The 25,290-nt window shown below is 43.4% G+C and overlaps 1 protein-coding gene across 2 annotated transcripts; it reads right to left on the reverse strand.

Moving 5' to 3' along the window:
- On the reverse strand, positions 1-25,290 carry RANGAP1 (Ran GTPase activating protein 1). 2 transcript variants are annotated; one of them, XM_058805416.1, is made up of 17 exons: positions 25,237-25,290; positions 24,586-24,626; positions 22,488-22,617; positions 21,146-21,273; positions 20,167-20,226; positions 19,335-19,514; positions 18,364-18,498; positions 16,999-17,157; positions 16,712-16,825; positions 15,128-15,227; positions 14,326-14,410; positions 13,793-13,937; positions 13,212-13,325; positions 12,787-12,889; positions 10,932-11,020; positions 9,003-9,124; positions 1-3,749 (listed from the first exon to the last, which is right to left on the reverse strand). In XM_058805416.1, the coding sequence occupies exons 3-17, from the start codon at positions 22,597-22,599 to the stop codon at positions 3,680-3,682; spliced, it is 1,716 nt and encodes a 571-aa protein (XP_058661399.1). In that variant the 5' UTR covers positions 22,600-22,617; positions 24,586-24,626; positions 25,237-25,290; the 3' UTR covers positions 1-3,679. The 2 variants fall into 2 exon arrangements, with proteins under 2 accessions (XP_058661399.1, XP_058661400.1); XM_058805417.1 differs by lacking the exon at positions 25,237-25,290 and adding an exon at positions 24,827-24,902.

The following is a 25,290-nucleotide window of genomic DNA, read 5'->3' on the forward strand; positions in this document are numbered from 1 at the left end:
TATTTAGCACTTTGAGATCTAAATGGGAGATCTATAAATATGGGGGTTCTTCTTCAGAAACAATGAGAATCAGTATCCACAATCAATATAAAAAAATCTGTCACTGCCACCCATCAGAAAAACCCAAATACTACCAACACCACATCCCCCCAAAAAGATCTTTTCTTGAAGACAGACAAAACCAGGTTGTTATTACCTTTAAAAGCTGAGTTACATCATGAGGGCAGTTCTGGATTGCAGCACAATAGGAATCCCTCCCAGCAGAGCTCTGAGATGGGATTTGATGGCTGCTAATGGTAAATAACTTTTCTGGGGGTAGATGAGTATAGGATGATGTTCAAGCTTATTATTTCATAGCTCGTGGATATAAATTTTAGGTACAATAACTGATTTATCACTGCATATTTGTGTTATCTAATTTTCTGTTTCTTTTAGGGGGGATCACATAAATATGAATCTTTCCCCGAAAATTAAAAACAGTCCTTTGTAAAAAGAAGTGTGATATTGTCACAGATTCTCTTTTCACTTAGAAAGTATAAATTGATACATTTTTAAGAAGAATTTTTAATTTCCTAGGCGAGTTTTTGCTTTTCCTTGTTGCTTTAAAAAGGGAAATAGTGAAAAACTTTGATCTGCTGGGTAATTTTTCTTGAAGACAAAAATTCTTCCCTGTGAGGGTGGTGAGGTCCTGGCACAGGCTGCTTAGAGAAGCTGTGGCTGCCCCTGGATCCCTGGAAACATCCAAGGCCAGGCTGGATGGGGCTTGGAGCAGCCTGGGATAGTGGAAGGTGTCCCTGCCCATGAGGGGAATGAGATGAGCTTTAATGTCCTTTCCACCCAGACCATTCTGGGAATCTGTGATTTAATGAAAGGACTGAATAGTTAACTGGTAGCATGATTTTGGAAAGTTTGATGAAATTGGCTTTCCCATTTATGCCTTTTCTTCAGCATTTGTTGTATTTTAGGACCCAGAACCTCTGTTAGTTTCACAGGCTTGCAAGAAGTCAGAGATGATGTTTTACAGCAAACTTTCCTCCAAAGGTATTAATGAGCTTTAAAAATTCCACCCATCTTTTTTTTTTTTTTCTTCTTTTGCTCCTGGTCATCCTACAGTCAGGGAGATTAAATATTTTTTCTTGTGTTTCTTAGATTAATTTGAAATTCAGGTTTTCCAGCTCTATCACAGAGAAGCCCTTCTTAATTCAGCCTTGCTCTCTTGCTTGTCTTGTCCTTCTAAAAGACTGATGAAATTACTGAGTGATGTTGTTTGGCTGCTGCTCAGCTGAACTCAGGGACACAGGGAGAAAGTGCAAGTGTTCCCAAATGAAAGGAAGAGAAGGTACTTTTAAATTATACAAATAATCATCATTAGTTGTGTTTCCTGTCAGCTGCTGGATCCAAAGGCTTCTTTCCTCAGGAAGGCGAATGAAGAGTGGAAGAGTGAGGGACTCTGACAGTTCTAACAAGCCAGAATTAATTTAAAATTATTTTCTTCTCATCTTCAAGAAAATGAGGCCCAAAGAGAGGTGTTGCTGTCCTATAGAATACATCACAACATCCGAACTCCTCCCTGTTTGTCTGGAGAGAAATTCTCATCTGCAGTCTGAGAACTGTGGCTGAGAATCTGAGCTGGAGCTTCCATTTTCCTCACCTGCTTGTGAGCTTTGCACCCACAACCACAGTACATTATAACAGTTGTAGATGTGCAGAATCAGAGGACTCCATACAGAGCCACTGTGCTGTAAGAGCAAAGCACAGACACATTTTTGCAAGCTGTGTGTCCTGGTTTGCTAAGTAGGCCATGTTTAAAAATATTATTTTGCATATTTACAAAGGGCTAGTAGATATAAGCTAATAAGCTCCAAATTCTGAAGAAAAGCAAGACTGACCACACCAATTTGGAGTCTGGCCAAAGCCCTAAATGTCACGTTGCTCTCCTGAGTCTGTAACCATCTAACCTCTATGAATGCAGGGGCAGTACAACCTCACCAAGTCCATGGAGCTCTGCCCAACAGATCTGGGCCTTTGATTACATTCATTTTTTCACAACCACTGCAAAATTCAAGAACTACTCCATGCATTTGATAAGAGGCAGAGAAAAAAATCAGCATTCAAATGGTCAGAGCATCAAGTCACAGCTTTCCAGAGGGAAATCCAGCAAGACATGGGCTGGCCAAATCTTGGCTCTACATGAGGTCACACCAGAAAGATTTGTGATGGAGTTTTCAATTCCAGCCTGGTTTTTCAGCCAATGAGATGAAGGGCTTAAATTTACCTCATCCTGGGAATGTGGGACAGTAACAAGTTCAATGTTTGCCTCATACTACTTACAGCAGAGTACCAGGCTACTGCTAATAAGTGTTGGCACTGCTTTTCCTGTTTAGACTGTGCTAAATAGGAATTTGAAGATGCCTGGAGGGAAATGTGCTCCTCTGCCACGTTCCTGTTTTGGACAGGAGCAGGAGACCACCAAGAGAAGAGATGGGGGGCTGCACAAACAAGGTCTGTGACTCGATAGCTTGGCTGCTCACCTGACTGGTGCCTGTCTCCTCACACAAACCAGGCTCCATTCCAGTCCCATTTTGTGTTCCACTGCAAATTCTGCAATCACATAAAGCTGCAAAATAGGCTTCCAAATCCCAGTGTAGGCTTTAGAAATGATGATAAGGCTGTGGAGTTAATTTTTATTTACATAACATTTCAGGAAATTGACATAAACATTTGTAAGTTGTATGGAGGAATGTCATGGTGGCTCAGAGGGCTGTATGGACACATGGACAATCCTCCACACAGATTTAAGGGCATCTGCTGCTACTTGCTCAGTCCAAGAGAAAAGCACAGCCTTCTCTCTCCATATTTTTACATGTGCTTGGCTTTCAAACATGTGACCAGTGCACACAGACCCAGTGTTTTGTCAAAGGGAAGAGAAAGGGACACATTCCACAGGGATTTCATGGACTGTATTCATTTCCAAACCAAGCCTATTTAATTAGGGTGAGAAGGAAAAGGGGCAGGAAGAATAAACAACACAGGCAATGGCAAAAAAAATTTACAATAAAGTATGTTCATTCCTTTAAGCAATGGCCACCAGGATCAACCACACTACACAAATACTCCAAGCCACAGCAGAAGGTGAAGAGGATATTAAAATAAGAATCAGCCACACACTACCTTTGACAACAGACTTGAAAGAAGAACCAAAGGGGATCACATCTCACCCCTCTGGCTCAGAGAAGCAGGGCAGCAGCACAGCCTCCCTCTGGCACAGTGCTAAATGCTATAAGGCAGGAGTCAAAGTCCAATAAAACAGAATGCCCAACTGGGCTGATCCAGATGAGAGCTCTTCTGGGCCCTGTGTTAGTCTTGGCATCCTTGGCAATGCAACCAAAATGGAGAACTCTTCAATTCATGCTCAGCTCACAGCAGTACAGACTTATTTTAGCGTAAGCACCTGCCCTACAGACCAGGGAATCACTTCAAGAGGAGTAGGAAGACAATTCAGCAGGATTTGTTCAAGTTTATGAAAGCAGAAGAAAGGACAGATTTCCTACAGGGGGAAAAAAAAGGACAGCATGTCTGTATGGGCTCTGGGATCCTCTCCCACTATGCAGCTCCGAGTTCTCTGCTGATGGCAGTCCCATGGGGAAGGAGGGAAGGAAGGAAGGGCAGCTCTGGTCTCCTACAGCTGGTGGAGGGTCTGTAAGAGCATGTGGCGAGCAAATGAACAGGAGTCAAGGGCACGGTTGGGTCTGTGGAAAGAAGGGAGAGAGAGATTTAAAGTACTGAATTTAAGAATGGCTTTGTGTCTGCCTTTGACTAAGCAAATAAACACTGTTTCCAATGCACTGGATGCGTATGCCCCAAAACCTACAGATTTTGCCCTGTTACCTTTTCCAGTACCAGTCCATCACTGCTGCCCAGATCACTGCTTCCCATTCAGAGCCTGCTGTGGAAAACTCTCTCCTGAGAGTCCAAGTCAGGAAGCCAATGGCCAAGAATCAGAACATTTATTTCCATAACTATAAACAATCTGCTACTGACTTTTATCTCTGCAGCCCAGTGTCTCATTCTGGGTACAATGATGGAGGTGGAAACCCCCTTCCCTCTCTTCCGGCAAAGGGTTTTTCCCATAAAGTTTCACTGTTTAGAGCCCCAAAACACAGGAGATTATCCTGTGAGCACTCCAATCTTTCCTCACCAAGTCACCTGCTAGCTATCCAATGATGACTTTGGTCTCAGGACTTTTAAAGTCTTTAAAAGAGGCAGCATAACCTCCTGTTACTCTTCCCTGATGTCAAGTAACACCTGACTGGCTTTGCTGGGTTGACACCATTTAGGTTTTGCCTTTTTTTCTTTTCTATGATCTCTGTAATCTTCACACATGTGTTTGCAGCTCTGTGGTCTATTGTATTAGTGACCAGTTTTCCCAGTACTTTTTCATAGCCTTTCCTTAAGCAGAAAGACAAAACAAATTCCAGAGCTCCAAGCCTCAGGAGGTACAAGGCTCCATACTATCTTGGTTCTTCCTGGGAACCAAGATACATTTTCATGGACAAAGCACAGCCAGTGCTGAAGGGGGAGGCTCCAGAGAAGGGGCTTAACCTGGGGGGAATTGCATCACCACTTGTCCTCCTAATTGGTGCTTCTTATCAAATATACTAGTTTTCTAAAACCTATAAAATGTACTCACCCCTGGCGGGGGGTGGACTTCTGTGGACATCTTCCCATAACTGCCTCTGGAGATCTTCAAATAAAGATCCCCTTTTATTTAAGATCCCCTTTTATATTACCTCCTTACTGAAATTATCTCAAGTTTCATTTCCAGGTTGGGAAAAATACAACAGGGTCACCTTTCAGGGTGCCTTACAAACAGCCCACAGAACATGCAGAGCATCACCTGAAAGGGCCCAGGACAGAGGTTGCAATAGCTAAGTCAGATTTACACAGAATAACCTGCTCCCTGAAATTAAACCATGGAAATACACTCACAGCAGGGTTAACATGAGGATAAATTTCTGTAATGTTTCCATTGCCCCCCAGTAATGTACATTTCTGTTTCTGCAGGCTAATTGCTGGCTCAGCATCACTGAAACTTTTACCAGTCTCAATCCATACATTAGGGAACTTACTCCAAAGAATTTTAATCCAATATTTTCCATTGTTCTGAGAATAGAAATCAATCATTTTACCTCTCTCCCACCTCACCTCAGCAAAATAACCTTTAACAATGCACAGGTGTAAAGGCTACTCAATTTGGGGAAAGGGGTGAGCTGAAATAAAGAGAGGAATTTCTAGGAAGGAGCAAGGAGTTCACCTCCAGATGTAGAGCACAACCAAGAGCTTCAGAGGTTGTTTGGTACTTCACTCCATGGCTGCTGCTCTTTAACAGAAGCACATCCTGGAGAAGACAACCCTTTTTATTCCCCCCAAGGCCATTCACACTGAACACACAGTGTCACAGAATCACAGCTTGGAGCTGACCTTCAAAGTGCTGGAGATATATTTCAGCCCTCATCTCTGGAAGACCCAGCCCTGTTTGCAATGAGGGAGCTGGCTCCATCCAGGCAGCTGCCCATTTTTGGAACTAGAGAACCTGAATCACTGATGTTGATCACAGACAAGATCCCTCAGCCCCCTCTCCTGACACTAAGCCTCCTCTAGCCATAAAATTCTCCTTATTTGCTGTGGAGTTACCTGCCAGCGCCTCTGTGCTAAAGACTGTTGAAAGAGACCAGTGATGTGGTGCAATTCAACATCAAAGAGCAACATTAAAAAAAATACCCCAAAAAACCAACCAAACACAAACCTATCACCTCCAGCACATCACAGGTGGGCAGGCAGACATCCACATACTTTCAGTATTTCCACTTAAAAAATTATGGAAAAGCACATGTGGATTCACAGCACCCTCTTGCGTCCAAAAAACCCAAATAAGGCTTGACAGAAAGCAGAGTAAGATGGATGCTGTTTACAGTCTGTACCCAAAATTCTGTAATTATTATGGAATAGAGAACACTGCCTACAACAACAAATTGTCACAAAAGGAAGGAGGTAAGTGCCTGTTCCAGAAGCCCCTTGCAATGAAAGACAGCAGAGCTCTGGCCTAGGCAGCTACAAGAACTTTACAGCTCTAAAAGCTCAGAAGAGCTAACTGCAAACCAAAAGGAGAAAAAAAAATAGAAAATACCACAAAAATGCATAGTAGTTTTCTGCAAGTGAAGAAATTACAGGTTTGACAGAGTGGAATTGGATTTGTTGCAGAAACAGAGGCCAGATAAGTTCTGAACATTACTAGGTTAACCAGGCAGAGGTTTAATTTTAAGATTGCAATTTTATTCTGACTGAATTCCAAGAAGAGACAAAAGATAGAAGTTAACTGAGAAGCTGTGTGTTGGTGTTGGCTGGGATAATTTTCTTCACAGGAGGGAGGGGCTGTGTTTTGGATTTGTGCTGGAAGCAGTGCTGCTAACACAGGGATGTTTCAGTTGCCGCTGAGCGGGGCTCACACAGCATCAAGGCACTTTGTTTCTCACCCCACCCCAGCAGCAAGTAAGCCAGGGGTGCACAAGAAGCCAGAGGGGACACAGCCAGGACAGCTGACCCCAGCTGTCCAAAGGGATAGTCCATAGCACATGGCATCATGCTCATCAGATAAAGCAGAAGGAAGAAGCTATGTTGGAGCTTTCCTGGAGATGGTGGAAGTGATGAATTAATTCCTTGTTGTGCTTTGCTTGCAGATGCAGCTTTTGCTTTACCTATTAACCCACCTTCACATCAAGGCCCAAGTTTTCTCACTTTCAGTCTTTCCCTGCTCTTCCCCAGCCCACTGGGCCAAGAGTAAATGGCTGTATGGGGCTCTGGTGGCAGCTGGGGTGAAACCACACCAGGCTGTTTTAACTGGACTGGGGGGGTTCTTGAACTGTTTACATTTACCCAGGCACAGATTTAAGAGCTGTTGTCCTTGTTCCCTGAAGGGAAAGGCCTATGTTCATATAACAGAGATAGATTGCTTGTATCTAGTATGAACTTCATTATGCAGCACAGGACAAAAGCTTCCCTTTAAAATCACAGCTTGCAGCAAGTTTGTAAAGCAGCAAACCTCAGCTCCAAGCATTTCATAGCACCAGGGCCAGTGGAGGCTTGGATTAGCACAGGCCCATACCACAGGAAGGCAGGAAGAACTGCCTTTCACTAAGGAAGGCTCTCAGCTCTCACTCAGCTTCTACAGAGCCTATGAACAGTCTGAACCTTCCCTCAAGAGACTCTCCCCACTTGTTCTTGTAGTGAAATGCTGGCTCTGGCTTCAATAGGGTTGTTGTTGATGGATTCATAAAGACCAAAATTTTACTTTTTTTTAATCAGCTACAGCTTAAAAACATTTTCTGAGAAAAGCCTACATACACATGTCTCCCCTCTTCCTGTCCATGTGCCTTTTCTGAACAAGATGTGTTAGGACACTTAGAATTAAGAGGCTACTCTGGGCCTTGCTACCTGACATAAACAATTAGAACAGTCAAATGCCCCAAACCAAAGTCTTTCTCCTGTACTCTCAGCTCCCAGCAATTTAAATTCCATTTTGAGGGCTGGGGCTTGATGAATAAGCAAGAGCAAGGCATCAGTGTAGGAAAGAGTAGAAATTCAGTGATATGGCAAGTCCTGGTACTTCTTGCTTAAACCTATAATGACTGAGTTGGAGGAATACTTGTTCAGTTGGCAAAGCACATGGTCACTGGCAAGGCTAAGTGTCTTAACCTGATCAACACAAAGAGAGGAGGCAGCAGGCAAAGTGTTCCACAGGAAGAGCCTCCAGTTAGCATGCGCACATGTGTAAACAAGATGCTTTATTTTCCAAAACTGACATTAGTATGGTTTGTGTCCATATCAGTTTTGACAGCTTCAGCCACACCAATGCTTGGAAAAATTCTTTCCCCCCATCACAACTGGGCCAGCTTCCAAGCCCAGCAGGACCAAGACAGACCAGCAGTATCTGACTGCATTCCTACTGTCCATGTTTCATACCACAACTATCTGATGCCTCCACCTTTCACCAGCAAGGGATCCTCAGCAGCTGCTGCCAACCATTTTACCATGAAATTCACAAAGGTTTAAGCCTCATTCTGGAACCTGCTCTCACCCTGCACAGCACATGGTCCATGCTGAGCCAGCCACCAAGCTCCAAACAGATTTCAGGCCTCTGCTGTTTTGCCTGGGTAACATTTTTGGACTGCTTATCCTCTGACAGTTGAACAGTAGTATGCTATCCTATTGTAAATCTGTTTGGTGGGGTTTTCCCCCTAAATATCAATGCTGAAGGTGACACTGATTTAATTCAGTAGAGATATGGTTTCCATAGCCATTTAAGACGTCAAAAAAGCTAAAGCTGGTGGGGGCAGGGGTTGGTTCTATACCTCTTTTGGAAGTAACAACGTTCAGTACAGGCAGTCAGTACAAGCAGCTTCTTCAGTACTTATGCTTCCCCATTCAGTTCTCAGAAAAATCACTAACTTTGTTGCTGTCACAGTAGGAAGTTCCATTTAAAAACAAATTCAGTCTTTGTGTTTTGCAGTTTTCATCTGCCGGTGTTCAGTGTCACACAGCATGACAACTCTGGCAGAGCTCTGCTGACCCTCTCAACGCTGAAGGAGGACTTGGAGGGCATAGTTAGATCCAGTGCATGCACAGTTCACTCATGCAGTGGCCAGAAACCCAGCAGGTTTCCTTAAGCTCAAAACAGCTCTTCTGTGAGAGGCATGAGCAATCCCTCCTTCAGAGCCACTTCCTTGCAAAGCCAACTTCCCACTTTTCCCTCTTTGAGTTTTTTTTAACTCTGAACCTCACATACTGCAGTAAACAAGATAAAATAGAGGCCTATTAAACTGTTAATTCTCACGTGCAGAACAGACATTCAGTGGGCATTCACAACAGCTTACATGTAGCTATTAACCCTCAAAGAGTTGCACAAGCTCCCACAGAGAAGACTGCATGGCAAATACAATACTCACTTTGTAACAAAAGCTGAGAGAACTGGGGCCAGGGATTTAGGGAAATAATCCTGCTGGACCATATGGTTCAAAGTCATAAGAATACCATAGAGACTTGGTACAGTTTTGATCTTCTCTTCACTCTGAGAAATGGACAAGAAATCAGACATCAGACAAAGGGGATTTGATTTAGCCACTGTAATTCACAGACAAGGAATTCTCTGCTGAATGAAGTGCTCCCACACCTCTCACTGCAGGAGAGAAAGCTGGTCACTAGATTAAGCACAAGACAAAGGTAGCCAATCCCATAGTCTCCCAGCACCTGAAATAATGCATCAAGAACATTCTAGTACTTATCAACTGACAGTAGTACTAATAGGGAAAGGGAAGTAGTGAAACTGCAAGTGAAACAGCCAAATCTTCTCAGAGGCTGTGTCAAAGTGTTTTCCTGAGGAATTTCACGAGACTTCAGTCCATAAAGAATTCAGTTGCCTTAACAATTTTTATTGTATTACTCTGTAGCTCATTTTTATACCACCTCCAGCTCTTTGACAGGCTGTCAGAATGTGATGCAGTGTTCCCAGAACTGCTCTCACAGTTATGTACAAGATAAGGCAAGGTCAACAGTCACCCCCTTGCTTACATGAAGCATAAGTTATTCTTACTCCTAATGTGATGTTACCCTGCATGTACCAACTCTTGCATTGTTTTCATTTATTTCTCTGGCATTTCAACAAAACTCCTTACTCTGCAAACAGGGCCCAGACCTGCGTTCCTGCTCTATGACCTTGGAGCTCACACTATTAAGAATATCTCTTGCTCACATGTTTCCAGCTACACAGGACTGAAAATGTAGTCTCCACAAGCAGGGGACTGGGGATGAATTAGGCACATCCAAGATGTGAATGAGCAGGCTGATCCTCCTGGGCTTTATCCTCAGTGCCACTTCCCAGCTTGAAAGAATTCTTCAGGAGCACAGGTTTGTGCTTTGTGCCTCATGCTTATTGCTATTTTCCATATGGGCAAGAGGTAGGTGGCAGTGCCCAAAACAGGCATTCTGCAGAACCAAATGCCATCTTGGGTTCCACTGACCTTTCTGGGAAGTGGGAAGCTCAGTGCTGGTCCAGTATAGGGAGAAGCAAAACTGATCTTTAGGAAATGAAATCATATCCATGCATGTCAATGAGGGTCTGAATGCCAAGCTGGATAGTACCAGAAGGACATTCATAAACCTGCTTAATAGCAGGCTGCTGTAACAGATTATGGCTTTTCTGTAGTTTAGAATTGTCTTAGTCCAAGTTTATATTCCCAGCTTCCAGGCCTTAAGGCAGTGAGAAACACTTACCCTTGTAGCTCAAGCAGGCAAAAGGTGTTCTCTCTCTGTGGAGAGAACCACTCCACAGTCACCTCACTGAAAATAAAGCCACTAATTCTATGAAAATCACAGGCTTCCTACTGACCCTCCATGTTCTCACAATCAGTTTATTCCTTGCAACTAATTACTTAACACTAGCATTTGGCAAAGAGTCTCCAAAGCATGAAGTTGAATGCCACTGATCCGGCATGAGAGATAATACACATTTGTGAGACATGCTCTCAAGAAATGCCCTAAAGGACCCCAGTAACTACTAACACTGACATGGCTTTTATAGACACCACAGTCCAGCAGCTGCCTTACTGCCCTACCTGAGCCTCCCTACCTTCAGGGAAGGACTGAAAATGCAGAGCACATTAAGCAGGAGTTGTACAAAAAACGAGACACATCCTTCATCCTAATGCAACCTTGCAGGTCCAGCAGAAACTGCAAATTGCAGACTTCCATTGTCCCTGGGCATCAGGCATGCACATGCACCCAGCTGCTTCCATGGCAACATAATTACCCAAAATCCTCCCAGTCTGGCCTTCAACAGCCTAAACAGACCATGAATTAACTCTTTCCTGCTTCCTCACCTTCAGCAGTCCCATGTGGACCAGGAGTTTTGAGATGAATGCATCTGAATTAAATGTGGCAGAACTGAAGGCTTTTTTCATCAAGGCATCTAAAGAGATAAGCACATTGGTATAATCAACACAAAAAAAGGACAATAATGGATTTTAGGATTAAAATAGATCATACAGAAACTCAGCTGTTAAATCAGTTTTGTGATACAGTATCTGTTAAGATTACATTTGTCTCTATAGCTATAAGCTCTGAAACATTAAGACAGATAAAATACCTTAAGTATAAAGAAGAAAAATCAAAATGTAAAACATCCAGCAAAACACACAAAGCTCACATGAGAATTCCCACACTGCCAAGCTTCACATGCAATACCCCCAGTCCTATACACCACCAGCTGCTCTGCTCAGTGCATTTGAGCATGCTGTGGGGTACACATACATACATACAAACATATATGTAGGTATATGTTTACATGTATGTATGTGCACACCACATACATATACATATATGTATGTACACATACATACATATAAACATGCATACAAACACGAGCAGATGAGCTAGAGCTCATCAAAAGGTAGAGTCTTGCCTTCTTAAAGGCCAGCAACAATTCACCTTTCATTTGAAACCACAAACAATGAGAGAACACAACAAGAAAGTTTGTTCAGCTGTTCTCTGGGCTCCCTCAGGACCAATACTATGCCACAAACAATGGGCAACCAGTGCTTTAATCTCTCATGTGTACAAGGTGGCGAGGCGACCCATTTTTGACCTCTGACAATTCTGTTTTCTTAGAATGGGCAGAATTCACTGGAGTGGCTATAGAACAGTGCCAGACATTAACCAGGGCCCTCACTGTCAGCAGATGACTGCTTTTATGGAAAGAAAGTAATTGCCAGGTTCTACCTTTCCTGAAAAAGCAGGAATAAATATGTAAACAAACCAACTTGAGACAACACTAATATCTTTTGTTCCATTTTTTATTGGAGACCACTCATAACAGGCATGAGCCAAGGTGCAGTAACTCAGTGAGGTGCCACCTAACTATTTTTCACTGATTGAATTCATAATCAACTGCAGAGAGCTACTGTGTTACTGTTTGTAAAACAGTTTCACCACATCTGTGAATTCCAAACTAGGGAAATGCACAGTACACCACTTTAAATGGTCTTCAAAATAATTGATTAAATTCTTTTGCACAATGATGATAGGTAGCTCATGTGTGGGAGAATTGAACTGGGAGATTGGAAAAAAATGAAAGGCAGTGGCCAGATACCCAAGATTGTTTGGAAATTCCTATTTCCAAACAAAACCATGAAGGAATATACTAGTAGTCCACAGACTAATCAGACCTAACTCAAACTACTACTCCAATATAGTGTGAGAAATGGTCCTTTCTTTGAAGATTGGTTTCTGTGTCTTGCCCCATGTTAGAAATCTCTGCTTCCTGAAGAAATTAAAGATACGAGACATCAACTAAGAGGTCTCTCTTTACAATCTCATAATACTATACTTAGGGAGGCACTTCCTGCAAAACACTTTTTAAATAAACAGCCTTGTAAAGGTAACTGGCCTTAAAACACAGAACTACTGGCTATGGACAGCCCAGCATCAAGAAGATGCAGTAAGGGCAGCACTGGGCCACTACAACAGAGACAGGCTTTGGCACCACAAAATCTGCCAGGTTCAGAATGAATCTTCCACTCTACACAACAGCAGGGCACTTGGAACAGCTTGGAACTTTGTTATCTGCCAGGGACAAAAAGGCCCAATGGCCTGGCTCACAGGGGCCTTGCCCACCTTGCAGTGGTGCCTATGGCACTGAACCAGCTCACAGCACAAAGTGAAGAAAGGCCCAATCACCTGTTGTTTCATGCACTGCTGTTTTCACTGGGGCCTCATCTTTGAAGACTGAGGATATCCTTAGGAGGGTTGTAACTACTTTCTCTACATCAGATGTATCTGTCTGAAAGATGAAAAAAATAGGCATCAGTTAACTGCTAGACAGCTACACAACATGAGACTCTGCTAGGGCTGTGGAAAAAATTGCTCTTCAGCTGACTGACATCAGCTTTGCCTTGGCCACATTACAAGGCACAAGCAACACAAACACAATTATTTTATGTAGAAGCTCTGATGCCAGTTTAAGCATTATCTGCATCATCTGCTTCCATTAGGTTCTTTGGGATCACTGGAGAAAAGATGCAAATCTAGGTCAAGTTATCCTCTCTGGCAATTAAACAATTTTGAGAGAAAAATCAAGCCCAGAGAAGCACCAGCTCACCCACCTGCTGAGCTATCAGCACAGAGCACTTTGGTCCTAGTCGCAGCAGCTTCTCTGGTGATGGGAAAGCAAGGAACGTGGCAACATCCACAGGAGGAGATGGCACTGGAGTTGAAGCCTGAAACAGGTGGAATCCATCTCAAGTTTATTCTTGGAAGTAAATAAATGGGTTCGGCAAAAGCAGATGGGACAGCTCAGGGCACAGCTATACCAGGCCAGAACCTGTTCTGTTTGGAAACAGCCTGAGGCTGACCTAAGCCCAGAGCTGCAGTGGCCAGGATGTGCCAGCACAAGGGCACAGCACTGCATGTATGAGGTCCCCACCACTTCCTGAACATGGAAGACTTGTTACACTACTACTCAGCCCTTCCCTCCATGCAGGGGTACAACAGGCCCACTTTAACAAAACACACTTTTCAACTGATCCACTTTATTTCCTTAATGCTGTCTCCCTGGTGCAATAGTGCCAGCCCATGCAGGAATGTGACTGCCTGTCAGCACTTCAAGTTCAGACTCCACAGTCTCATTTCCTCCTTTACTCTTCTCCAGCTGATGAAACCAAAATCCACCTGGCAGTAAGCTTACCTGTGAATCAATTATCTTCTTAGGAGTCAGTGACTCCTGCTCTTCTGCTCCTCTCTCCTTCAGCTGTTGCTGTTCCTCCTCCTCTTCCTCCTCCTCATCTTCATCTTCCTCCTCCTCCTCATCATCCTCCTCCCCTTCATCATCACTAAGGTTAGAATGTTATACATTCCATTAATTACACACCTGGAATTCCTGTACACTGGAACTCAAAACTGTTCAAGAAAAAAAGAGCAGCCTCTCCTCAAAGTCCCACTGCAAGAAGCACATGCCACCTACAAGACACCAAGAGGACACTCAGACATCAGTCACCCAGCTGAGAACAGCAAGAAAAGATCAAATACAATCAATTACTTATGCTGAGATAAGTCTATCAATGAAAACAAAATAAGTTTAAGACACATCCTTGGCTGTGCTCCACACTCAGATCAACATCCACCACCAATGAGTTCTTATTTTAAAATGAGATAAGTCAATGAAAGTTTTGATGAAAATTGTGAGAAAAATTGTGATTTAAACTCTGGTACCATGCCTACCTCAAAGATCCCAGCACTGATGCCATATTGAAGCCTTCGAGGATCTCATGGAGCTGCTCACACACCTCTTCTCCCAGACAGTTACCTAGATTGACAGAGGAAAGGGAGTGGACTTGACAGATGCACACGAGTTTGTTCTTGAGGACTTAGCTGTATATTCTTGTCTAGCTCTTGTTTCTGAAATCAGTTACATGCCATTTCTGCACAACACCTTAGAGGCAGCAACACAAACTGCACTTATCAGACAGAATCAAATGATGGTTAAACAAATTTCAGCAGCATTACACAATGGTTGGAGCTGAAAATCCCCTAATGCTTCAGAGTTTGAGAGACTTGCTGTTATTTCTCTAAACAACTCTTGTTCTTAGTGATTCTAAAACAAGGGCGCACAGCACCAGTGAAATGCAGTGACTCAAGGTATGAAAACCAAAAGCCAACAAAGGCAAAGTTCTCACACTCTTCTGCATAGCTGCACAAAAGGTTTTTGTTTACAAGTATGAATTATCTCAGATAGAACTGAATAATTCAGAATTTTACTGAAAACAGGTATAGGTATCAGCCTAATCTCTCCACCTTATCAGGTGTACCAAAAATGCTTACCAATTAACTGAATTCATGGATTAAGAAAACTTTCAAGATCTAACCATTTCCTGTCCCAAGGTGATGCAAGTTCAGCTACTGAGTACTGTTTTTTATATGCTGACAATTGCAAGAATAGAATACGTGGTTCTGTCAACATTCTTCCTAGTGGTTTCTGATTGGAATCAAACTACACATACTTGGATCTAGCAAACCTACATACCATTGAGATCCAACTTCTCCAACTCTGTCTTATCTTCAATAGCTTCAGCAACAGTCAGAGCAGCATCTCGCTTGATCTCACAGAAAGACAAATTCAGTTCCTAAAAATGCAAAAGAACATTTTGTCTGCAGAATTCCTATTAAAATTTATCATATCCATAAATTTAATGTCCTCACAAGTGTCCTGGAAAGACCCACTTGAAGAGGCTCCCAGCAAAAAAGAAGTGTTATTAATTGAAAATAAAGCCTGACATACTCCTACCTCATATACTTAAAAGGGGAATTTTGAAACATACTGGTGGCTAAGAGCAGCACTATTAAAGGTGGCAAGTCTAAAATACCTACAAATCACTGCACACCTAAAAGGTGCAGACATTTCAGTCCTTAGCAGTCAGCTGACTGAAGATCTTCACTTATCAAGGGTCTCAAGAGCACTCCAAAACTCCCACTCTGGTAAGTCTAACAGAAGAAGGGCAGCTACTGTACTGAGCATATTGCACATTTCTTTTGACACCTCAGTTGCATGTTAAGGCCTTCAAATAAAAAGCCATGAGTGGTACTACTTCTGACAGAGCCAGCCAGCAGGGAAACCATGTGGACTAGTAAGAGTAAAGGAATTCAACAGCCAGACACCATCCCCCACCATTCCACATCGTGCTCAATCAATCCCTTCCTGAGAAGGGATTGAATATTAACAGGAGAAGGGAAGCAGTCCTTGAACAGAATGAATCAGCTGCAATTGCTTCATGCTACTTTCCCTTAACCATTTCTGCTCTGGAAAAAATGACTTAACTTCTGTCTGTTCATCTCAATACCCCATTACTTAAGTTTGCTTGGGAGATTCAGACAAGTTCCAGTAGAAACAGTAGAACACCAAGCAAGGGATCACAAACCACAAAGAACCTGCTTCTTTCTATACCAGGTTCATACACACAAATAGGTATTACATTAATTTTTGTCTTTGCAAGATTCAGAAATCACATGTTCAGCATCTGTCTCAGGGTAATTATGACTCATGGCAGGTGTTTCTAAAGATCCTAGTTTGCTTATGTTATCAATTCTGACTTCAGCCTATCCAGAATGTTGTCAGATTCAAGTCCTGTACAAATACTGATGTAGGAGGCTGTTGTATCACCAAAAAAATAAAAATACTTGAACCCTTGATTGACGCTCCAACAAAGAAAAGGCACTAACTGTATGAGCTATGAAATGCTGAAAAGACAAGCTGCTCATGAAGTCCCCTTCATGTCAGTCCCCACTCTTGGAGCTCTGGGAAGTTCTAATAGCAGGTACTGCCATGATCAGATTTCTTGAGTAGCACTTGCTGAGCTGAGCGAGGAGCAGCAAAAAGATTAAACATAGACTAAAGAGATCACTGGTTCACCTCCACATAGCACAGCCCTCACTGGATGGTGGGATGCCACTGACCCACAGCACAGCCTCTTGGTTTCAGCTGTGAGCACAGAGCCTGCATGGGACTGAATCCTATCCTAAAGTAATCAGTAGCAGTAGGAAAACAAACAGAGAAACATGAAATGGAAAACTTGGCATTTCTGCAAAGAGCTGAAGAGCAAGCAGACAATACCTTTAATTTATGAAGCCCTTCTTTAACAGCATCAGCAATGGCAACAGCGCCCTTGGAACGCACCAGGCAGTCCCCGAAGTTGATCACCTCAATCTGACGGAGCGCCTTCAGAGTCTGCAGAGCAAGACAGCACAGATGTGGAAGTGGACATGCAAGTAAGTGAACATCCTATTCCTTCTGGAATGTCAGCTTTCCTACTGCAACAGGACATGGTTGCACTAACCCAAAGGTGCTTATGCCAACCAGACTTGAGACAAAACCCAAAACAACTTCTTAAAACAACTCACATCTGCCATGGCCACAGCTCCTTTCTCCGTGAAGGTGTTGTCATTCAAGTTTATAACCTTCAGCAGCGGGTTGATAGCAAAGGCCTGTGCCAGTGCTGTTATGCCAGGATGGTTAATTCCATTCTGTGGCATATGAACCTCTTCTAGAGTCCCAATGATCTGGGAAAGGATGTAGACAACAAAAAAAAAAGCTTTTAGAGAGCATTCAGCTTCAATTCAACCTCAGCTCAAGAGCATGCTGCTCTACTCTTAGATTTACTTAAAACTGTTTTGAGTTTCAAAACTCCATTGGTTTTTCTACAGTGAATTATCTACCAGCAATTCTATCATGAATGTAAGTGAAATCACAGACACATGGCAAGTGCCAGATAAATACAAAGCCCTGATTCAAAGAGACACAAGCATCATTGTCCTATGTGCCTACTCTAAATAACTTATAACAAGAGTTCTTCACCAGTGGTTCAAGAACACTGAAATAGACCATACAACATCACTTTAATTTTCTAATTAAAATCTACATTTTGCCTTGACCTGAGAAGCAAACATGTAAGAAACCCAGTACAAATATTGTTTATGGACTAAACAGCACATCACATAACATAGTAATTAATCCCACTTCGGTAGTGCCATTCAATCTTGATTCTCCATGAATCATGTTGTTATACAACTGTAGTATTTAAAAAGTCTTATTTTTACCATGATTACTGAATAATCAAAATGACATCTAGGCAGTTCTTTACAAAAAAAGTCAACCTGTAACCTGTGATACCATTGTCAATATAGCTGACAATATGCATTGTAATGCAGAAGTCACTTCTAGCAAAAACTGAAGTATGAAGAGGGAATTAGGTGGCCCCAATCACAGTGAATCATTTTCCTCCCACAAAAGTGCAAGTGGGCCAGTGACAGCAGGAGAAAGCCAGGCAACACTTCAAGCTCTGACCAGATGATCCTAGCAAAAACACCAGGCTGCTTTTGCCAGAGGACTGAGCAAAGCAGCACTCATGAGAACAAGCTGGGATACCCACCCCAGTGCCAGTCACCAACCATTAGCACAGAGAGAGGAAAAGGAACAGGACTATTAAATTACTCAGGAGATGACTATTTCTCCCTCAGGTAACTACTTTACACAGCAACTAGCTATGTGTTTGGAAATTCAGGTCACAAAAACACTCAGTCAGCAACTCTAATTCCACTTGTTGAAGACTCCAGTTCCAGCAGCAAGAAACATGGTGACTTTAGTGACCAGACCAGCAGCTCCTGCCTCCTAGCTGAGGCACACTCTCTGTGCATCACCTTTAATACCAGCACTGAATCATACCTTGCTCAAATTTGCTGCCAAAGCAGCTCTGGCTTGATACTCACCCCGAAGGCTTCAGCCAGGGCAGTGGCACCATCATTCTCCAGACGATTTCTGCCAGCCACAAATATTTTTAAAGCAAGAGGCTTGCCCTGGGCACTTGATTTCCTGTGACACTCTTTCAGAGCAGCTGCCAATATCTAAAGATAAAACAAGCAGCTTATACTCCCCCAGCATATCACTCTACAGGAATCCTACTCTGTTTCATAGATCCACCTCTTGAGAAACACTTTGGGCATCACTGACAGTTACTTGTTTCTACAACAGGTATACAATAAAACTCTCTACCTGCAAAACTTGCACATTGGTCTCAGGAAAGAATTGATAATTTTGCAACACTAAAACACACTGAGCCATCAAGAACATTTTGCTTCTAATCAGGCAAGCTTATATAGGTAGGAAGTTGACCATGAGCTACCAATACACACTTGAAGCAAAGGAATTCTACTGGGCTGCCCTGGGAAAAAGCACTCACAGAAGTAGAGATTCTTCTCTGCTTAGCCCTGCAAAATGCATCAAGCACAGTGTCCAGGCTCCTACATGGATTTACTGGGGCAAGTCCAGCAAAGGGTGCCAACGACAACTGAAGAACTGGAGAATTTTACTCACTAGGATAATACTGACCCCTGTGATTAAGGCTGGAAAGAAAAGGCTGTGGGGGACATATTATCCATGTGTAAAAATAGCCAGAACAACAAGATAAGGAGAGAAGGTGGTACAAAGAAGGCAGAGTCAGACAGAACTGCACACAAAGTGCAGAGAAAACACCACTTTAACACACAAACTTCCTTTTTTAACTGTGAGGGTTGTTCAACACTGGGCTAGGCTACTCACAGAGCTTGTGAAGTCTCCATATTCAAAACCTGACTAGAGCAAGCTTGAAGAACCCAGTGTACTTGTAGCTGCCTTAAGCAGGGGTGTTGGCCATCACCAAAGATTGCTTCCAACTTCATTCCCAAGAGGAGATAAGCCTTACCTTGCCACCACCAATGCCCATGCCACAGTTATTGAGCTTGAGTTCCTGCAGGGTGTAGCATGCAGGGCTCTTCAGCAGGGCCTCAAAGCCCCGCACACCATCAGGCCCAAAGGCATTGTCACTCAGGTCCAGCTCCACCAGCTGGGCTCCAGCAGCTATGAGTGCATCCCCCAAAGAGATCTGTGAGGAAACAGATGGCCGTGGGAGGGAGGGAATGGATTAACTTTTAGTGACAGCATCACTGCAGTGGCTAGGTATGACAGTGATGCTGCAAAAAAAATTTCCACTTTGAAGACATTCTGCAAAGCTGCATGGGGAAATAAAAGTCTACTACTAAATCCAGAGAGGAAGTTGCACAAATTATGCCAAAGATAACCCTCAAGACTCTATCCCATCCCTTTAAGTCAAATACTCTTCAAAGTGAATTTCCTGTTCTACACTGCTGAAAGAAATACTGTTTTCATCAATGTTGAGCTATGTTCTGGCTTCACAGGACTTGAGGAGATGAGGAGCTCTGTAATGGTCTTAGAAGACACAGCCACATGATTTACTTAGAAAGCTTAGCTCTCACTTTATCTGTTGGGTCATGAAGATGGTATTTCCCACTGAAAAGCTCCTTCACCAGCATGGACTCACATTTAACCTTTAATGAACTCCTCTCCATCTCACACAGGACGAGCAGAAGAGAACCACTCACCTATTCTGAGACATTTAGCACTAACATCACAGAGAAGGATCAGCTCTGTACCAAAATACAGACTCCCACAAAAAGCATGACAGGTGAGAAAAGAGGTTATATTAGTTAGAAGTCTCAGATCTAGTTTTTACTTACCAAAGCAGGAGGGATCTCAGACCTTAGCCTGCCTGTGAACATGTCACTCCAATGACACCTCTAAAATAAGAAGCAGACAGACAAAACCCACTAAAGTATTTAGGTCAACTCAGCTGTAATAAACATTTACACACACAAGATGCTTTACATCACTGGAGACAGCTTAATGCTGTCTCCCTTCCCTTAGGTTGTCATTTGATTGTACTAAAGAGCTGCAAGAACCAGTGTTACAATCACTTCACTTGCAAGGACAAAGTAACTGAAATTCACACTATAAACATTATACAAGAACTCTTTTTGTGTTCAAGCTGGAATTATTTTCTGCTGAGAAAATTGTCACTGAAAAAACCAACAGGAAACAAAAGAATACATTAGCAATGCAGATTTTACTAAGGTATGAAGCACAACAATCTGAACTTACTTGAAAAGCCACATTTGGGTGATTAATACATATCAATGTCTCATAGCACTCTCCTTCAGGGGACAGTGTAGTGCCTCTAGCAGCACAGCATCCCCTTAACATTAGGCTAGAGCAACAGTAGGAAAACATAGCTTGTGCAAAGATGACCCTCCTGTTGCATTTCCTCCATTATTTCCTCTCTATTCAGACATTCTCTGAAGACTCACTCTCCAGAAGATTTGACTCAGTTTTTCAGAGAGCTTCATTTGAACTTAGTCTTTTGCTACCATGGCTTTGTTTACAGATGATGCCTTCAATAAAGACCCTTCATCACACAGCTTCCCAGCTTTAAGATTGGAAGCATTCTAACAGGAAGCTAGGAATGCAGAAGGTATTCCTATTATCCCAAAGTCTCAAAGTAATGCTGTATTTTCTTAAGATTGCTCTTCCTCCTGGAAGAGCCACCAAGCAAGCTTCAGAGGTAACTCAAGGAAGGTTTCTGCAGGAAGAGCCCAGACAGGCCTTCAGTATTTCCACATTATTTCTTCCCCTGGACTACCCTCTTCTTAAGAATCTCACCTTGAGCTCACTTTTCTTCTCCAAGGCCTTGGCAATAACCTTTGCTGCCTCCACTCCCACTGTGTTTCCTTCCAGGCGCAAGGCTTCCAGGCCATCAAACTCCTCAATTTGCTTGATCACATCTTCAGCTGCAAGAAGCAGATAATCTGGTTGGTCTTTTAACCATTGTCTTGGTTACCACAGTAACCCTCTGAGATCCAGTAAAACTTGCTCAATCTCTAGCAAAAACAGCTAGAACAAAATCTGAAACAGCAATGGGAGGAGAGCTGAAGTGTCAGCTCACCAGAAAGGACACTCTCCATTCCCTATCCTGCCTTCTCATAATTCTACTGTCCTATTATATTCTATGTTTTATTCTGATAGCCATCCTCCTATTTGCAAAAGTAAGTTTCTTTACTTCCCAAATAAAATTCTTCTGCCATTCGGCACATGCATTAAAAGCTAGAGTGAATGTCCCTGTAGAAGTGCAGAGACTAAGTTAAAAGCTGATGAGCATTGGTGTCACACCAACAGGAAAAAGTTCCCACTGACTGGCAGAAGTAACGTCTGTTTAGCAAATGTATCAGGGTGGAACAATTTAGCTCTACAGTAATCCCATGCAAGGCAAAGAAGCAAGTTGCAATCTCTCCTGCCAATGGGCACTTGGCTATTGTTCCCAAGCTCCAAGGCCTTTCCCCATAGTTCAGTGCCTTTGAGCTGCTAAACCAATCTAGAAAAAAGCTCCACCTTTGGCATTAGCAAAAGAAAAAAAAAGGCTATATAGTATATATATACTACATATATATAATTTGCTATATACTATAGCAAATAACCTCTCTGAAAAACATGCTGTTTTTCTTGCATGGCAGAAATGTTGATCTAATACATTTAAGTATCTGGAGAAAATGTATTGGCAGCCACTGTAAGACTTGTTGTGAAACACACAGACAGCAACAGGACAAAAAGAAAGTGAACTATTGCAGCAAGCTAACACATCAGCTCATTGCTCTGAGCACCTCTTGCTCCAAGAGCTGTGATACACTCATTTACTGTTCTCAAAAGGAGCACTCACTTCTAATGCCCAGTAACTGTCCAAAGCACTTAGAGAGAACACCAAGAATACAACACCTGCAAACCAGGCACCCAAACCCCAGCTACAGCAGCTGCAGCACTGCCAGGGCACCAGGTGAAAGCAGGGTACCAGAAGGGGAGGAAACATCCCTAGCAGGAGCAGCTGTAGCTGACAGACCCTCCCATCAGAGATATGTTATGACAACTTGTCCATGCAGGATTAGCAGAAAGTTTAGCACAAGATTTGACAACCTCAGGGAGATGCTTTCAAAACAAGGGTATCTTCTCTTACCATCTTCAGCTGTGTTGAGTTTAAGGCTCTGGCCTTTGAAGCTCAACTGTCCACCACCCACACTGGTTTTGGCAAGTGACTCAGCAAGTTTAGTGATGTCTTCTGATGCCATTTTCCCAAAAGTTAAGAACTGTCAATTAAAAGAAACGGTCATCATAAAACCTCTCAAACTACAATACATAATCTTTACAAATAACCGTATTTATTTGAACACTCATGTGGTTTTTGTTACTCAGATATCTAATTGAGTTTTCAATGTCATTACTACTTTTCCCCAGAGCTCAATTAAGACAGCTAAGCTAGATTAATATTCCAAAGCCAGCCAGTCAGATGGTGCTGACTCTTCCAACACTGACAATAGACTTCATAAATAAACAGTAGGTAAAACTATGGATTAAGGCCACATTAAGACATTATTCTTTGTGCAAGATTAACAATTACAATGCAATATTCCTCTCATTTCAACCTCCATCCTATAATTATATGTGCTGCACGCTTCCCCTGCTCTCTCATTCTAGCAAGCTGGAATGAACACAGTTGCTTTTCCTTTTCAGTGATATTCCCAGAAGTGCCCTTGTCAGCACAGTTCCAGAACCACCGCATTGCTGAAAACACTGTGTGTGCTGCATGCAAAACTCTCTCAGCTTCCTGGGTGCTCTTTCCTTTCAGATGTCCCACACAAATTGAGCACACATTAAACAGGATGATCTTACAATAAATTAGTGAACATCTAGCCTTGAGACAAGTTTGAAGCCAGCCATGCCTGGTAGCATCTGCATAGCATTATTTAATGAATATTAATCACAGTCTGAAGGAACTGGCCTGCATCCATTGAGCAGGATAAACAGAGTGCATTTCTTATCCCACTGCCTCTGTTGGGATAAAGGCTACACACAACTAATGCTTAGAAACCACACACTTAGACTTTAGATGTCAGAAGGGATGAAGTTCTATTCCTCCAACACAAAATTGGTTCCCTTCCACTCCTGTCTAATTAGAAGTCACTCCACACTCTTGCAGCTGTTTGAGGCCAACAGTGCTGGTTTTAAAATATCCCCTATACAAAAACTCTGTATTTTCCTCCACATACTTTCCTCCTGATACCCATTTGTAAAGCCTCCAGCTTCCCCAGAGTATGACTTCTCTTCAGAGGTCTTTAATTTTAATACCCCTTTTGGAAACAAAGGGTGAAAATCTCCAAGGCTGAAGAACATAATTTTTCTAGGATGACTATCCTCTCAAGTAGGTGCTGCCACTAGAAAGAAATCTGATGCCTAGTGAGGCTACCTGGACCAGAGGCTAGACAGTGTTAAAGGAATAAAGCAGGTATTTATTAAAAGGCCTTCAAAGGATACACCTTGGGCAGTCCAAGAGCCCGGCCGTGGCTCCACCCAAGAGGGACACCCGGTCACAAGTTTTCCCACTTATACTGTAAGTTTTGGTCCATTTACACATTGGGGTTAATTGTCCAATTACAGCTTATGAAGTCCCATCCTCCCAGATTGCTCTCCTCAATTTGCTGCTGTTTACACTTTTTGGGCCTGAAGCTGCAAGTGTCCTTGGTTCTCAGGCTGGAAAAGGATTGCTTTGTCTAACTGCTCTGTGAAGAGAACTTGCTGACACTTTATATGAAGCTCAAAGTTACACACTTAAGGCAGTACAGAATCTAGAAAATATGAAAGCTAAAATTTAAGGCATCAAACCCATGTAACTGACTCCATTCCTACCAGACCACCCAGATACCAAACCTATGGACATTCCCAGACTCTGCCAACCTAACACTGAGAAGGAAGAAAAAGAGGACAGCCTCCAAACCATAAAGGTTTTTTACCAGACAGGAACAGAAGTTAATATCTGCAGAAGTTAGTCTGTCCACCTAGTTCAAATAAAAACTTTACTCTTAAAAATCAGTTCCATTCTACTATGATCATCTTCCTAACAGATGTTCACACCCTCCCAGCTTCTCTTTCCCTTGAATCTCCTTTATCGTTCTTCACCTTACACACAGACAACCTCCTAATCTCAACATACAAATCCAGCATCACATCCCGGAGCATGTTTTATAGCACATGTCAGCCACACCCCACTGTCCACCTACCAGAGGTCTCTTCACTGTTAAGTCTTCCACAGAGAAAGCTTCTGGGGGGAAGAAAAAAGGAAGAGTTAATCTGTTTGGCAAACACAACCAAGATCTGAAAACGCCTAAAGACAGGCTTCCTTTTCACTTAGGGTTTGTATGAAACTTTACGCTTCCTGATGATCAAAAAAGTTAGTTCAATACTTTAATTATAACACTTCGTCGACCCCAACAGCCAACACACCGGCTACCTGCAGCTCACCCAGCCACGGGGCGCTGGCGGAGCGGGGTGACAGCCGAGGTCCCCGCTCCGCCAGCCCCCGCCAGCCTCGCAGCGCCGCCGGCTCCAGGGGTGCCGAAGGCTCCTCTCCTCCTCTCTTCCCCCGCGGGAGGGGAGCAGCAGAGCGCCGGCCGCACGCTCCCGCCCCAGGCACCGGGGCAAAGCACGGCCGGAACGCCGGATCGCCCTTCCCGCCCGCGCGGGGAGCGCGGAGCGGGAGCCGCGGTCGGACACGCGCGACGCGAACCCACGGGCGGGGATCCCCGCCTGCGCCTGGGAGCGCCCCCCGCAGGCGGGGCCGAGGAGCGCGTCAGCCCGCGGGATCACCTCCGCTCACGCACGACCCCTCCCCGGCCGCTAACGGCAGCGGCGGCCGCCGCCGCTCCCCTCACCTGCTCGGGGGTTCCGCCGCCGGGGAAGGCGCGAGAGCCTCACGCCGCCGCGCC

The sequence above is a fragment of the Ammospiza caudacuta genome, chromosome 5 (genome assembly GCF_027887145.1).
Source record: "Ammospiza caudacuta isolate bAmmCau1 chromosome 5, bAmmCau1.pri, whole genome shotgun sequence".
NCBI lineage: Eukaryota > Metazoa > Chordata > Aves > Passeriformes > Passerellidae > Ammospiza > Ammospiza caudacuta.